Source organism: Dermacentor variabilis, chromosome 2 (genome assembly GCF_050947875.1).
Source record: "Dermacentor variabilis isolate Ectoservices chromosome 2, ASM5094787v1, whole genome shotgun sequence".
NCBI classification, from domain to species: domain Eukaryota; kingdom Metazoa; phylum Arthropoda; class Arachnida; order Ixodida; family Ixodidae; genus Dermacentor; species Dermacentor variabilis.
In genome coordinates, this window is record NC_134569.1 from 248297316 (window position 1) to 248315317 (window position 18002).

At 43.6% G+C, this 18002-nt stretch overlaps 1 protein-coding gene across 2 annotated transcripts in view; it reads left to right on the forward strand.

Moving 5' to 3' along the window:
* Positions 1-18002, forward strand: part of LOC142573223 (proteasome adapter and scaffold protein ECM29-like) — a 297184-nt gene that overhangs the window by 59463 nt on the left and 219719 nt on the right. For both annotated transcript variants that reach the window (XM_075682816.1, XM_075682817.1), the window contains exons 8-9: positions 586-700; positions 3470-3538. In XM_075682816.1, the coding sequence (XP_075538931.1) occupies positions 586-700; positions 3470-3538 (184 nt within the window). The remainder of the gene's footprint in view (positions 1-585; positions 701-3469; positions 3539-18002) is intronic.

Here is an 18002-nt window from a genome sequence, read left to right on the forward strand (position 1 = left end):
TCCACACGTCAGACACCAAGTGTGTCCAAAATTTCTTGAATCTTGTCACCAATTATATAGCAAAGGCGATGTGTCGTCTGATCAGATTGTGTGTGTGCATCGCAACTACTCTTCTTCTACATTCTCAAATGTATGTGAGCACCAGCAATCACTCTGGAATGTGTGCTTGAACATTTTAAATAGTGAACGTGTTTGACCCATGAGAGCAAATTTGACCACCAACAACAGTTCTTGCATCTGTCGTCATGTTGAGCGGTGATTGTCCTTCTGGTCACTAGTTTGCCCAATAAAGCATTAGATCCTTAACTCACACTTTTGCCAGTGTTTCTCATTCTTCACCGTCACTACAAGGTGACACTATGGAGTGAACAAACAATAACAGTTTCAGGCACAAAGTATATTCTGTGGCTCTGTAGTGAGATGCTAAAGAAAGTCCATATTGATGATTATCCTAAACATGCCATCTGGCAGTCATAATGTTGTTCATTTCTAAAGTACTATGTTAATTTATTATGTTTGCCATGGTTTTGGTTTGCCATGGTTGTTTTGAGAGAAGTGACCGCACTGAGTGCACCTCGCGTGCAGACCTCACGCAGAGCGTAGCCTCCAAGTGCCTGAGCCTGCTGTACGAGCTGAGCGACCAGGCAAGCCGTGAGCAGCTGGTGGCCCAACTGCTGGACACGCTCACCTCAGGCCGCAGGTGAGCGAACCATTTGGCCTCGACTTGCAGGTGCTGGTGTCACTGGTTGGTACTGCCGGCATTCACAGTCAAATGCATCATGTAATTTGGCTTCACATGGACTATATAATTGCACCTTGTGAAAGAAATTCGTACAAAGCAGGCATTTCATTTTTGAACCTTTTTCACCACCTAATGAGTAGAGTGACAAGGCTCTCCTTTCACAGCCTCTCCTTCAGTGTGCTGCCTGCGTTCACAACAAAAATGTAGTGTGCCACATACTGGAAGCAATGAGGCATACTGTGTTTACTCGAATCTAACGTGCACTTTTTTTTCGATACAATGGGTCCAAAAATTCCGTGCATGTTAGAATCCAGTATGACCCTTAATCTGCATTACCATATCGCCATCGGCATTTCAAAATGGCTGCCTCGTACACCCTTGCAGCCTAGCTCTATCAGCATGGAACTGCTGACTGCGAAGGCACACAGAGTTCATCATGATGACGCATTTAAAAAGAAAGTGATCACATGTGCGGAGACGTACGGAAATCCAATTGCATGACGAGCATTCAGAGTCTAAAAATTGTGTGCATATTGGAATCGAGTACAACGCTCAATCTTTGTCACCATATTGCCATCGGCATTTCAAAATGGCCGCCTCGTATGCGCTTCAAGCCTAGCTCTATCAGCAAGGAACTACTGACTGCAAAGGCACACCGAGTTCATCATGATGACGCAATTAAAAGGAAAATGATCACATGTGCGGAGATGGATGGAAATTGGATCCCCCCCTCCCCCCCCTCCCATAGCAGGCATTCAGAGTTCCCAAACTTGCCTGTGGGACTGGGGCAAACAGAAGGAGAGGCATTCTACTTACGTGGCTGCTGCGTACCATCGGCCCTTATCTTGAAAGCAATCTGCGATTGGGATAGAGTCTAAGCGTACCGCGCTGTTCTCTCATCACTTAGTTCACGTTGAAGTGAGAGGCAGCACAAAGGTCAATTCGCTCACTCTTGCTACTGCACTTCCTCACTCCACCGTTTTGATGGCGAGTTTCTGCTGTCATCAAGTGAGACGTTTTTATGTTTGCTTGTGCGTGTGTGACACCATGCTTGTTAAATTAGTTAGTAAGCGTGTGTTTCTAAGTTCATACGGCTGATAAAACTACCACCCTTACTTCGTATAACAAACTAATTTGCTATCACAGTCAGTGCTTCACCTTTCGGGCGAAACTACAACTTTTTTTTTATTCAGTGCAACTTTAGTACATTGGGAGTAAATCTTTATTTTCCAAACTAGAGAAAGTTGTATTTGTGGATGAAAGAACGAGGTGCGCAGTACTGTAAAGGAATTTTCTTCTTTTAGGTCACAGCAAACTGGTGCCTGTTACAGTCGAGGGTGTGTTGGAATAGAGTAAATGTGGTACACTTATGGATGTCGGATTTGACACCACATGGGCTCCATGCCCTGCAGCCCTGTCATATGAAGAAGTTATTCACCAGATGATGTCAGAGCTCAAAAGCCACTTAACTAGATTTCTATGACCACACTGCTTTCATAGCTTCTGGTGTGTTGTCCAAGTTTGTAACTTTGTACAGATAAAGACTCATTAGTTTATATTTCATGGGGTTAGCAAAGAAACGCGTTGAATTATCAAAAAACATTTTGTACAGATGAACTGATGGCAACGGTAATATATTGACACCGTAGAGGTTCTCGAGCACAAATCTATCACTATAGCTTGACTTAATACTTGCCTTTAGTGTACTTTTAAGAATGCTGCAAATCTGTGATCTGCATGCCAAAATGCTTTGGATTTGATTGGCTTGATTGTGTTGACAATGTTGGAGGGGGAGGTGATGTGGCAGCACCACTGGCTTGCTGACTTCAGTGTTGTAGCGTGAAACTTTTTGGACACATGCCGTGCTCTCAGTACCAAAACGGCACACATGGCATTCACAAGGTTATGCGATGTCGAATTAACTAATTGTTAGGATTGTGAGTGTAAGCCATACAGTTTTGTATGTTTGATGTGACCACTTCATGTGTGTAGTATGTGCGTGAAATACTAGGCGCCAAAATTAACTAGCTTCTTCTGCAAAGTGCGAGCTGGAAAAGTGACAGGTTGCGGTTTGCACTGCACCTATGCCTTTGTTTGTTTACAGAGGTCGAGATTCCACCACATGGTGTGTTGTGCCCCGCTTCACAAGTGCATGTTCTGCTTCGTTTGCTGATGTCTCTGACCCACTCTTCTTTTTTTTTTTTTTTTTTGCTTATGAACATCAAACTAGCATTTCATTTATTTTTTTCTGTATCAAGTGCATTTGGTTTAATCAATCATGACATGAACTGGCACAAAATAGAAACTGAATGGTAAAGTAAATGAATGGCAGTGTGGAAGAGCAAGAATGATAGTAAGCAACAGTAGCTGAGAAATTAGGCAGACTCTAGGTTTCACACCATATGTTTGAGACTTTGTAGCCATTGCTGCTAATCAAAGTCCTCAGTACTGAACCCTTCAGTCAGAATAATGCAGCTGTGTAAATTCTAACTGGGAACTGTGGAACAGTGAAGCCTAGTGCTCCGTCTATGAAAGAGGCTGCTATGGAACTTGCGTCTTGTACTGGCTTTCTGCCCTAAGCGAGCCAAGATGCACTTGGACACTAAAGCAGCAGAGGGAGAAATACACAGCACCAACCTCTTTGCATTGTGTGACATGCTAAGAGAGCTGCCCACTGTTCAAGGCTGAGCCGAGTAGCACTGCTGACTTCGTGTTTTGCATATCTAGGTCCACTGTGGCAGTAACCGAGGACACCCGGCTCTTTGATGAAGGCACGCTAGGAAGCACGCCTGCGGGGTGAGTCTTTTGTCTCTTGTTCGGTGCAGCCTTTGTCTGCATAGGTGACACTTGTATTGCCAGGCTCATTTATGAGTGATGGTCATCTGTAACATTTCATGTGTGAGGGATGTTGTGGCTTTAAACAATCCATACGGGAAAGGAAGAGCAGATTTGTGTGCAAGGGAAGTGTGGTGCCACACAGGGAAAACGTAGCAAAATTTATGAACCATACTTTTGTGAATACACACCACAGTATGTGTTTTGTAGTAGTGCTACAGGATTTGATATTTATTAGAAGCATGCAAATAGTAACTTTTGAGGTCAAATCGAATAGGAATTGAATGGTGCCAGATGCAAATTGAATATTGGATTGTTTTTTAATAATGAACAGATATTTTCATCATTATTTTAAACAATGCTCACTTCTTAGTATTAATAACATTAGCAAGTTTCTGTTATGACATTGCACATCATAAAATTTTGCCTTTTAAGAGCACAAATGTGGAACAAGTAACTTCACATAACTTTTATTACTCTTTGGAGATTGAGGATGATCGTGGTTCAGCAGGATATGTCTGGCTCCCTGAGCGACGTACGTAGCCTGCTTCCCATGATTTAACCTATGCTATGGCTGCGGGGGTAAAATTTAGGATACTTTTGTTCCAATTTTAGGTTTCATTGTGCACACTTGACAATTTGAAATGTTCAAAGGCTACTAGAAAAATATTCATTGTACAACAGAAAACTGATTGTGCTTTACAAGCAAAAGCTGCACTGTTATGAAACCTGTCAGGGGAGCGTTGCCTGTTTTACACACGTGTCTTCTCTTCTTTAGGCATCAAATGTTGAAAGTAAGGGAAAGGTATTATTTTAAAGCACCGAAAGAGCTGCAAAAGATACGGCCACCTCAGCAGAGAAAAGCGCATGTCAAGCCATTTGCACAATAACTTGCCAATGTAGTCATAGTCATGTATTCATTGCGGCTAAGACAATCATGGGAGGGCCTCACTCTCGAGTGAAGTCACTGCCGCGCACTAATTTTTGACTGGGCGCACTGATTTTCGGCAGCACATGACATGCCAGAAGAAATATCTCCAAGACCCATTATCTCAATGGAAAGTAAATTTTGCTGCTTGCCTTATTCTTTTTTTTTTTTCAGCATGCATCTAGCTGCCACCAGCACACTGTCACTGTTTTTACTCTGGTGTGGGAATGTCTTCATGACAAACTTTACATGTGCAAAAAAGATACATCAGGATCACTTAGAATTTGGTATTCGTTGAGAAGCTTTTAGAAAAGAGGCTAAACAAATTTTGTTGGAGAAACAGATTATACTTATGAACACTAGCCAATGTAGCATAGAAAATCAGTCCTGCGGAATCCTGCAAGGTGAAGCTAGGCTCACAAATGGAAAAATTGCCATCTACCCGACTGTAGCACAAAGCTACAAAGGAGACTTGATTGGTTTCCTTTGTAACTACGTGGTACAAGTTAGAGGGATGACAATTTTTCATTTTGCTTGCCAACATTGCCTAAAATTTATATTTAGCATGCACTATTCTTCTTATGCATAAGCACAAATGAATTGTTTTTTGCTAATACCGTATAGAAACTGTCTCCTTATTAGCCATTTTTCTTTCTTTCTTATTATGACCATCTAGGGTCACTTTGTTATCGTTCATCTTTGTCCAACAATGTGTTACACGTGATTACCTGCAAGAAATTATGCCTATTGCAAACTATTCATGCAGTACTTGTGAGATGCAAGAAGTAACTCTTGCTTATGTCCCCCTTTTTTGTTTATACAGTCGAACCTACTTGTGAACAACCCCAGATGTAACAATCTATTGGTTATAAAATTATCACATTTCACTGCATTCTCTATTGCTCGCAGTACAAGGAGTGTGCACGGCCATGCAACAGAATGGCGTCACTGCCTTTGCAGAGCTGCAAACATTTGGCGGTTACAGTTTGCTGTCGCTTCAATTGCGTTGTTGACGATAACAGTTTACAGCAGTGTTCTACCTTTCGAACTTTGCACTTTTTCGGCCGAAGCGACATGGAAAATGTAACTTTGCGGCTCTCGGTGCGCGTGTGGCTAATGCTGCTGCCGCAATGGCAAGAGCTTTGCAAATGCCATAGTAGTCTCTGCTTCCAACTAGAGCGCTTTGCTCTTGAGAATCCACTCGTGTCCTGCCAATAGTAAAATATATCACAAGCTCTCGAAGAAAAAAATAGCAGCAGATGTGCTCGCAGTTTCGAAATAGCAAGTCATTGGAACCAGCCGAGCGCTGTTTTAAAGAATCTGCGATGCTGCATTTTGTTCTTGAGACGAGGTTTTTAACAGAAACTTACGCAGGAAAGTGCTGGGAACGAAAATTGAGGTACCGAAAATAATCTGATTGTCGGACCCAACTGATCTAGAATCGTAGTTGCTGGTGCCAGCTACTCCGTCATTAACTTTTGCGCATCTTGAAGGGCAAGTCCGTTTAAACGAACTACTGATTCAACTGGAACTTTTTGTGGAACCATTGAGTTCGTTACGAACGAGTTCAACTGTATGTGCATGTAAGAAATAAAAGTACTATGTACTACTAAAAGAACGAGATGTGTGACCTGAAATTCGGCAAATGGTCATGAACTTGCAAGATGTAAACTGCACTGATATGTGAAGCACTTGTCTAAAACCACATCATGACCTCTTGCTAGATTATAAGTACATCAGTTGCTTTTTTTGTCGACATCAGTCTCTAGTGTGTGGAGTTTGCTGCACTAAAAGGCAAACTTTATGTTCATGGAATGGTACATTGCAGGTCTATGTAACTATGTTAAAAGACAGCTGTTAAAAGGTTAGGCTTTTGTTGAAGCATACAGGGGCAGAACCCGTAAAGCTGCCTGATCTTTTCACCCCACCACGTACATTAATACATGAGTAAAATGTCTGATTGATAAACTGATTGAAAAGGCAAGAGAATAGGAGCATTTAAATAAAATCTTATGGCAGTGCTGCGACAGTTATACAAATGGAAAGCAAAAAATTTAATGCAAGATGGTGGAAATGCAGTAATTTAAGACTCAGTGAACGTTCATAAAACCATCCTGCTGCTGTGATGCAGTGGCTATGGCGTTACGCTGCTGAGTACGAGGCAGTGGGTACGATTTCCAGCCACATTGCAATACGGGATGAAATGCAAGAATCTTTGTGTCCTTGGATTCAAACATTAACGAAGAGCCACCCATGTCAACATCCCCACAGTCCCACAATTTCATTTCAATTCACAAACCTTGAGAAAAATTGGTTGATCTCTCTTTTAAAGAAATCAGTCATAACACAAAAGTGAGGCGTGAAGGGAGAAGTCGTAGCAGCAATAGCAAGCACGCGAGGCAGGTGCTGCTACACAGTGCAAGCAGCACCCCGGAGGCTACTAGGCACCCTAGATTTTATTTATTTATTTATTTGTTTGTTTGTCTATTTATTTATTTATTTATTTATTTATTTATTTATTTATTTATCAATACTGCAGACCACCGTGTGGTCCATGCAGGAGTGGCATACAAGTGTAGTGGGTATGAAGCAACGCACGCAGCAGTGGGACACTGTCTAGGCAACAGGTGTGAGCGCAGATCGCGTGCTAAAACGACACATTCTGGAGTTTTGACAGGTCGTCCCACTTGTTGTGGCCGCTCACCTTTTCGAATGTTGCCAACCACTCTTCCACATCCTGGTCATCTCTTCCACTAGAGAAGGGAGGATTGTGCTGGTGCAGCGCGCCGGTTACGAAAACCTGCGGGGATAGGGCGGCGGCCTGCTGGGTGGTTTCGTCAGGTATTGTCGGGGCAGTTGGTAGCGTCCGACTTCGGAGTTCCAGTTTTGAGTACCCAGCACCTCCACCACTTTGAAAGGGCGTTTATTAAGGTTGGACGGCAGGCGGGAGGACTGCATGATTGGCACAGCAAAGACAGTCTCAGCCGGCGTCAACAGCTCACGATCTACACTCGCACTTGCCACCTAGACAGTGTCCCACTGCTGCGTGCATTGCTTCATCCCCACTACACAAGTAATAAACAGAATTATAACAAGCAAGTAACAATCAGGCAGGATAAAAAAAACAGCAAAGATAGATAATACAAGACATGGGACACTAATTACAATCCTAATACAGGCATTCTATGTCATGTGCAACATCATAAGAAACAGTGGGGGGTAGAGCATTCTAGTCCGACACTATGGGCAACGGCGCAATATGCCAGACTCAAGCTGGTCACCGACCCCGCGGCACCAACAAGGCAGGGCAACAGCGTCAGCACTGACACGACGCCGGACCTCACTTTTATGTGCAACACACGCAAAGTCACTTGGACAAATACTGTGCAACACTTGGGAAACGAGCACTACATTATTTTTATAGAAGCAGAAGATGGCCCGCAGAAACACAATGCCGGTCATCAAATGAAGATCACCAACTGGAATCAGCTGTGCAAACATCGTGACGAGCAACAGGTGGAAGACATCAAAGATATAGAAAAATGGATTGACCAACTGCAATGGGATATTGAGCGCATGACACAAACTATCTCGTCGACAGCTGCGCTCCCGGTTGCTGCACATGTGGGAAGCCAAAACCCACATGCAGCACCGATGGAAACAACAGAGACACAATAGGAAACTGTTTAAATGGATAGCGCAGCTCAACAAAGAAATAGAAAAGCACGCGCTTAACCTGCAACATCAATAATGGGAAGAGAAATGCGCGGAGATGGACGGTCAACTCGCCACGCGCTGCATGGGTACCAACACCAAGACCACACACATGCAAGGCATATACAAAATCATATACACTTACGGGAGAATGGAAGAACAATTCCCACAGGATGCGGAACGCCTTTACATATCCCGAACGTCACCGCAAATATATCTGGACTACTTGGGAGAAAGCAACACCACCCTAGACGCGGAATTCTCCGTTGCCAAAATCCAGGCGGCCCTCGTCAAACTCAACACCAAGTTGGCCCCTGGCCCCAATCAAATATCCAATAGGGCAATACGCAATCTCGATTACGGATCGATAGAGAAACTCACAAAATACATTAACGAGTGTTGGGTGCACGGCAAGCTACGCCAGCAATGGAAAGAAGCAAATATCATACTGATACCTAAACCTGGCAAGAAATTACAGCTGGAGAACCTGCGCCCCATCTCCCTCACGTCCTGTGTGGGCAAGTTGATGGAGCTCGCGTTTCTCAATAGACTCACGGATTACCTCGAGGACAACGAATTATTTCCACACAGCATGATTGGGTTCAGAAGACATGCAAGGCACCCTTCTGCAACTAAAACATCAAATCATAGACAATCCGGGGCGCTCGATGAGAGCCGTCCTCGGGCTGGATGTGAAGAGGGCCTTCAATAATGTTTGCCATGATGCCATATTGCGACAAATAGACAAGCTAAATCTCGGACTGCAAGCGTACAACTACATCCGAGACTTCCTCATGGGAAGAACCGCTTGCATACGAGTGGGACAACTAGAGTCAGAAAAAATCAACATAGAGAGCTTGGGTACCCCGCAGTGCTCGGTGATCTCGCCGATGTTCTTCAACCTCGTCCTGCTGGGGTTACCCGACCAATTGCTTCAAATCGAAGGACTGCATCACACGCGATATGCGGATGATATTACGATCTGGATGACAGCGGGCAGTGACAGAGCGATCGAGCAACGTTTATAGCTGGCCATCCAATGCGTGGAAAACGTGCCTCGTGGGCACAGTACTCGCTTGCTTGGCTGAAAAATCCGAATTGCTGCTATATAGACCAGTCAGAAAGGGGTGCCCGCCTAAAGGCTACACCCCCTCTTGAAAAGGAAGAGATCCAATTAACGTCATCAAATGGCCTACCCATCCCAATGGTAGACGAGATCCGGGTACTAGGAAGGATGATAGAACACAAGGGCGGCAAAGGCCACCAGCACGATGCAGCTCATTCGACGCACCACCAACAAACACGCGGGCATGCACGAAGGCAGCGTCATATGACTCATACAAGCCTTCGTCATTTCTCAAATAAAGTACACGACAGCGTTTCACAACTGGACGGTTGCGGAAAGAAACAAGCTCAATGCCCTCATACGCAAGGCATACAAATGTGCGTTGGGACTTTTGCCAGGAGTCAGCACCACCAAGCTCTTAGAACTAGGCTTACACAATACGCTCAAAGAACTCGTGGAGGCGCAACAAATGTCCCAACTTGAGCGCCTATCCAAGACCCGCCCGGGCAAACATGTGCTTGAAAAGCTCGGCATCACATAACACTCGCAGCACGGCATCAAAGTAGGAATTCCAAGAACCATACGCGAGCAACTATACGTACCCCCATTGCCTCGCAACACGCACCCCCAAAACCACACGGAGAGACATAAAGCCAGGGCACAACACAAGAACCAAAGTTACTCCAATGACAAGGAGGTGGTTCCCACCGATGCAGCCCGTTATCGAGACAGGAAGAGTTTCGTGGCGGCAGTTACTAGCCATCGAGGCAACCACCTCATGAGCGTCACCGTGGACACGGCACAAGCCGAAGCGGCAGAGGAAGCTGCCATAACACTGGCCCTCACACAAACCAAAGCAACATACCGTATTTACTCGCATAATGATCGCACTCGGGTAATGATTGCACTCTTGAACTTTGTTGTCAAAATTCGATTTTTTTTCTTTCCCGTGTAATAATTGCACCCTGAACTTGTTGCAGCAATATGTCGTGTGCCAATTCTAGTTAATGATAATCGCGCTTACCATCTGTTGAATGCTACGCGAACGACTCTTGAAGACATACCAAGCGGTCTGCATGCACCCAACATTCTTAAGCAGATGCCCCACTTCATTTCTTTCATAGATTTCCGCACTTCCATAAAATGCCACAACCAAACGTACCTCGGCTTTATTATTTGTAGGCTTCAAAATGGTTTTGGTAAACAACAACAACATAAAGGGCGCCTTTCAATTCTTATCGTCTGCACTCGTGGGCATGCAACAAATCGCGAGCGGCAACGATAGTAGCCACGTTTACATTGATACGCTAGAAGGGTACCTTATTCATATGCTGATGCTTGTAACACAGCTAAAATATTCGCTGACCCTTAGTGGAAACGTGCTGTATTAGGATAGCAGTGAAGATAAATGCCGCAGTTTCCGCAGCATGCCCGTCACGTGTTTCTATGTCACTGGCAGCTAAGCGCACCCATCTCTGTTTCTGTCCCCTCAAAGTGGACATGGCTGCGTTATTGTTGCAAACTTGCTGATATTAACGATATTATTCATTACTGATACGGAAGAAACTGTTTCAATGGGCGTAATATACTCATGAGAAGAAAAATAATCGCATTCGGCGCGTTCGGCTTGCTCCGCCGGCCGCCATTTTTGTTTTGGTGTCCCGCACTTACAGTGGCAGCCACATGCTCGTCATCCCGCAGCAAATGCGGGATGAAAAAAGAAAATTTTTCTTTTCATGGGAAATTTAACTCGCGTAATGATCGCACCCCTGAATTGGCGTCAATATTTTTCACAAAAAAGTGTGATCATTATGCGAGTAAATACGGTACGGGATCTGCGGCTCACAAACGGCAATTCGCAATTTTGCAAATGGGCGCATCTCGCAAAAGGCATATCACATACTCCAGCGACATCTCATACACCAGGGAGAGGCCGACTTCGATAGCCGAAGGCATTTGCTATGGATCCCGACACACACTGGATTGAGCACCCCCAATGAAGCGGCTCACCGCGTTGCTCAAGGCCTCACTCACCAAGCATCATCGGAGGAAGAGCCCCCGCATGGTACTGCAAACATCTGGGTGTGGGAAGATCATATGACCAGGTTCCACGACATGACGACACACTACCAGTTACAAAGACGCGTCCCTCATGCTAGTTTAGACAGGACGCAAGCAGTACACTTCAGACAATTACAGATGGATTCTTACAGAAACCCCAGAGTCATGCATGCCATGTATCCAGACATGTACATTACAAACAGATGCACATCATGTGGCGAGTTTTCCACACTTAATCACTTGTTATGGGAGTGTCAGGGCTTAACAAACAAGTCAGGCAGTGCCGACCCCTCCGTCTCTTCCACCGCCAGCCTCTGCTCGCGCTGGAAGACTGCACTGCTCAGCTCGAACCTGACAGCACAACACTGGGCCGTCCAGCGAGCCGAGGAAGCAGCTTCGAGACAAGGTCTTCGAACCGTGTCCGCAGCAGGTGCCCAGACCCACTAAAAAGGCGCCAGACTCGAATGTTATTAATTTGAAAATAAAGCTTATGCTCTTTGTCACGTGCAGCGTCATTTGAATAAAAGACAGTGGGGGGTAGAGCATACCAGTCCGACACTGTTTTAGTAAAAAATATGTATTTGTATGAATTCGTCCTTGCGAAAATTGGGGCAGGTGTCTTGCTATGGGTGTGTCTAGTTTTCCTAGTTGAGTGGGGACGCATGCAATTTTGGTATATTTACTTTTATGTTTCCTGCAAGGCAGTTATGAAGAAAAACCAGCCTATTGACTTTTTTGCGGGATTGTAAAGATGGGATGTTATGTTGCTACATAAGTAAGGAGGGTGAGTCAGTCATTTTATATTTTTTTGAATATGAAGTGCACTGCTTTTCTTTGCAAATGCTGTAGCTCTAGAATATAATTTTTGTTAGGGGGGTCCCAGACAATGGAAGCATATTCGAGCATAGCCCTAATGCATGTGCTATATGCTATACGTTTACCATTAGGAAGTGCACTTTTAAGTTTCTTTTGAGAAACCATAATTTTCATAGCGCTGAAGTACAAATAGCCAATATATGTGATGACCAGGTAAGTTTGTTATTTAAAATAATACCGAGGTACTTGCATTTATCTACTTTCTGTATGTTACGCTGGTCAGTTGAGTATGTAAACATACTAGGTGTTTTATTTCTCGTAACACACAAAAGTACACTTTTTCTGTATTGATTCTGTGTCCCATCGAATACACCAGTCTCCAATGGCCTGTAGTTTTTCTTGTGTAATATTGCATGATCATTTAGATTACTGATTTCCTCAAAAACAGCGCAGTCATCCGCGAAACAGTTGAATGCAAACACCACCATGAATGAAGTCGCCAAGTCAGTTATATAAATCAAGAACAATAACAGGTCCCAAAACACTTCCCTGGGGCACGCCAGAAGTAACATGCAAGAGTTCAGAAGAGCAATTTAAAATATGTACAAATTGCCACCTCTCCCGAAGGTAGGCACCAATCCAATTAATAATATTTAATTGAAGACCCAAGCATGCCTACTTGTTTAACAACTTCCTGTGTGGCACTTTATCAAATGCCTTTGAAAAATCTAGCAAAAAGGCCATATCAAGGATATGTGCAAGATTGTATACTGTCAATACAAGTTGTGTAACTGTAGGTATGTGCTTTCTAAAGCCATGTTGATGGGGTGATAACACATCGTGACTTTCAAGAAAATCGTTAATGTACTTTGAGATTACGTGTTCCAGCAACTTACAACATGTGCTTGTAATAGATATGGGCCGGTAGTTACTCACAGATAAACGGTTGCTTTTTTGAGGAATCGGAGTAATGCGTGCTAAGCGCCAGCCATCTGGAATTTCACCTGTTGCAATTTATAAATTGAAGAAGTGTGTCATGAAGTGAGATATGGGTTCCGTATACCGAAGCAGGAAACCATTTGGGATACCGTCCGGTCCTGAGATTTTTATGTAGGTTAACATTAAGAAGCATAGACACGACGCCTTCACGTGTCACTGTTAAATCATCGGCTATGCATGATCCTGCTCTCTGAGGTACATAACCATCGCCCTTCGTAAAGACACTGTGAAAATAATCACGTATTAAAATGCTTTGTGATCTGTCGAACATCAGTAATTATGCTGTCACCAATTTTCATTTTGGAAATATCCTTCCATGAAGTCTCAATGTCAACTGCTGTCAAGTCAAGGTTTATTTCTAGATAAGTTATTGAAACGTCATCGGCATTATGAAAATCCCGAACAACTTAGGAGTTTTTCTTTTGCTAAATTAGGACTATTATTTGTTTGTTCCCAATCAAAATAAATCAAATCATGGTCTGAGATTCCTGGCAGCACTGATGCCGATGTACCATTAAACATTTCTGTTATAGACAGCAGATCGAGAATGGATCTACCATGCATGAACTGACGCACCATTTGCTCTAAATTTACACAAAACATCATATCAAAGATGACATCAATTGCTCTGGAACATCATACCGTATTTACTTGCATAATGATCACTGTCACGTAGTGATCACACCCCTGAATTTTGACGTCAAAATTTGATTTATTTTCTTTCCCGTGTAATGATCGCACCCCAAACGTGTTGCAGTGATTGTCGTGTGCCAAGTCTAGGCAATGATGATCTCGTACACCATCTGTCGAATGCCACACGAATGACTCTTGAAGACATACGAAGCGGTCTGTACGCACCAAACATTCTTAAGCAGATGCCCCATTTCATTCCTTTCATCACTTTCTGCACTTCCACGAAAAAAAAGAAACTACAACCAAACTTACCTTGGCTTTATTATTTGTAGGCTTCATAATGGTTTTGGTCAAGAACAACAACAAAACAGAAAAGGCGCCTTTCAATTCTTCGCGTCTGCACTTGTAGGCACGCAACGAATCGCGAGCAACAACGACAGTGGCCACGTTTACACTGATTCGTTAAAAGTGTACCCTATTCATATGCCAACGCTTGTAACACAGCTAAAATACTCGCCGACCCTTAGCGGAAACGTGCTGTATTAGGATAGCAGTGAAGATAAATGCCGCAGTTTCCGCAGCATGCCCGCCATGTGTTTCTATGTCACTGGCAGTTATGCACGCTCACTTCTGTTTCTGTCCCCTCACAGCGGACATGGCTACGTTATTGTCGCAGGCTTGCTGATATTTACGATACTATTCATTACTGATGAAGAAGCAACTGTTTTGTGTACTCGCAAGAAGAAAAAAAAAAATCACGTTCAGTGCATTTGGCTTACTCCGCCGGCCGCCATTTTTGTTTTGGTGTCCCGCACTGTTCAGCGGCAGCCGCCTGTTTGTTGACCTGTTGTCATCCCGCAGAAAATGCAGGATGAAAATTTTTTTTTTCTTTCGCGGCAAATTTAATTTGCGTAATGATCGCACCTCTGAACTTGCGTCAACTTTTTTGACAAGAAAGTGCGATCATTATGCGAGTAAATACGGTATCTTAATTGATCCCAATTGACGGCAGGAGGGTTAAAATCACCCGTCATAATGACATTTCTGCCACATAAGCTAAGTAATTGATTGTACAGTTGTGATAAATACCCATTGCCTGCATCGGGAGAGCTATACACTGCACAAAGAAAATATTTAATGCCACAAAAACACCCGTTTAGCAGCAAACTTTCATGATCAGCAATTTGATCACCAGTAGTAATAACGGCAATGTTTTGCAAGAACGGCCACACTGCCTCCTCAGGAATCTCTGTCATGCTGATACACACAGTATCCGAGTGGAGCAATTCCATCATCACTAATATCGTTATGAAGCCAAGTTTCAGTAATCATGCAGACATGCGGATCATACAAAAATAACTAGATTCCAATGTGTACATTTAGTGAAAGGAGGTGGAACTGTTGTACCTTCGATTGCTAGCTCAAGGGTGATGGGGCCTTTTTGTTTGGTAGTGCTTTCCATGTCATAGTATTGTCGTCCCATACGTAAAATTGATCACTGATGCGCAACTTGTCATTTACCAAACTGGTCCTTTTCCCTTTGTCATTATCAGTTCTTGCTCTGGCCCAAAGCAACTTGCGTTTACGAAGGGTGTCCGCACAATAATCATTTTGTAAATATATGTTCGTACCTTGCAGTTTCCACGCGTTACGTTGCAATGCCTCCTTTTCTCTGTAGTCGTGGAAATATAGAATAATCGGTCTGTTTTTCCAAGGTTTACTAAGCCTATGAATGCGATCAACTGAAGTGCAGTACACGCTGAGTTCTTCTTGAACAATTTCTTTGATTACTTTTTCGCGCAAGGTCAAATCAGACTCATTTGGAATGCTTGGTATGCCAAATATCATCAAGTTTGATCTCCTGCTAGGATTTTCTAACATATGCTTAGCATGTGCTGACTTTTGAGTCTCTTGAATTCTGGAAACTACTGTCCGTAAATTAGCAGTCGTATTTGCCACCTGATCGATCCGTTGGTTCTAGTTATTTTTCTACTTCGGTCAGGCGGGTTTCAAAGCTTGATATCTCATTTTCTGTTCTCTCAAGATGGTTCTTCAAGTCAGCAATGTCAGCCCTTATAGCCTGTTGACCATCCATAAGTTTCCTAAACATATCTTCGACAGCAGGACCAGCATTTTCTTCAATATCTCCACAGTGTAGCAATTTGCAAGAAAAAGAGCAGTCATACATGATGGTAATACATGTTTATGGGCATGGCAGAATAACTAGAAATCTGTCATCGCTATATAGAGAGTAGGGGTAACTAACCTGTACGATACAAACAAATTACATGGTTAGTGATCTTGGTCGATTCACTTCGCCGTGCACAAGACCTACATACGGCACTTCCTTTATACCGTTGCTGCACGATGACGTCACAAAACCTTGTTTAGTCCATGTGACTGGAGTGCTCGTAGCAGTGACAAAGGTCCCAGCACGGTATGCGGTGAAATCTTGTCTTCCATGGCAAAACTTCTGTCATCGATAGTGTTCCACCAAATGGCAGGAGCAGAGCCTGTAGGATGCAAACAAATTGCATGGTTAGCGATCTTGGTCGATGCGCTTCACCATGCCCACTGATGAGACCGATGTACAGCAATTCCTTTATACCGTTGCTGCCCAATGACTTCACAAAACCCTGTTTAGTCCATGGGACTGGAATGCTCATGGCGGTGACAAAGGTACCAGCACAGTAGGCGGGTGAAATCTTGCGTCTTCCATGGCAAAACTTCCGGCATCGATAGTGTTCCACCAAATGCCAGGGGCAAAGCCTGTAGGATGTAAACAAATCGCATGGTTAGCGATCTTGGTCGATGCGCTTCACCGTGCCCACTCTTTATTTTTTAGGTTTATTCAATGCAGTGGTGAGCACGTATTTTAGAGCTGCGGCAGCAGTGCCCGTGCTTGTCTATCCATTTATGCAAAGGTAAGGAGACCTGCCTTCGGCGAGCGTGCTCATCGAGTGGCATCTCTAGGCTGAGGGCGAGCGTGCGTTTAAAAACAAGTGACTGGCAGGCTCATCATTTTTCTTTGCCTCCACTTTCCATCCACTCCTTCCACGGGCAATGCCCTCTCCTACCTCCGTATTGTCCTACCATTCTTTAAATATCCTTACCAAACCATAAAGTGGTGCCGCTCTGTGGTTATGCCAGGAAATTCACGTGGTGATGATTGCATGACGTAATTACAGAACATAAATTTTTATGTTGAGCCAGGCATAACACACTTGCATGTTAAAAAAAGAAACGCCTGGAAAAAACAAGGAATATGATCATGCGATGAGTAGGAAGCCAACAGGGAGAGCTTCAGTCAAGCACAAATCAAGTCGGACAGAAAAGTGTCCGACTTGATTTACAAATGGCATACCATGAAACAAGTGCAAACGAAGTGTTTGAAGTCTAGTGAAGTTTATTCAAAATGTAAGACTACGGGTACACTTTAGAAGGAGTCAAAAGGAAAAGTGCCTGATGAGGCCCATCCCCCTGCAGATGCCTATTTTCTTAATGCAACCTCTCTCTTTCCCTACAAGCAGTCATAGCATCTGACAGTGAGCAGCAACATCACTTGATAACAGAGGGAACATAAGCTATTCTCACCATCTGGAACACATTCCAAAGATGCACATTTAATAACACTGTGTAACAACACTCACACTCAATACATATACTGTGGAATCTCGATAAACGTAAATCGCTTACCATATTTACTTGGTTCTGGCGCACCCTTGATTGCAACATGCACCTGTTTTCTGTGACCAAAAAAAGGAAAGAAAAACACCTTAGATTGTAAGGCACACCGTTTGTCGTGACCTAAAAAAAATAAAAGTCCTCTACTGTACCGCGCACCTCATTTTTTCATTCAGAACTGCAACTTTCTTTCATTTGGAAAAAACAAAAATTTACTTCCAATATACTAAAGTTGCGATAAATAGAAAAAGTCACAGTTTTGCCCAGAAGGCGAAGCATCAATTGCGATATCAAATTGGTGGACAGCTATATGAAAAGTAAGGATAGTAGTTTTATTGGGCGTATGAACTTGTGAACTTTCGCTTATAACTAAATTAACAATCATTGCGTCACATGTGCACAAGCAAACGTGAACACGTCTCACTGAGTTACCGCAGAACCTCTTTTATCAAAATGCTGGAGTGAGGAAGTGCTGTAGCAGGAGTGACCGAATTGACCTTTCTACGGCCTCTCACTTCAACACA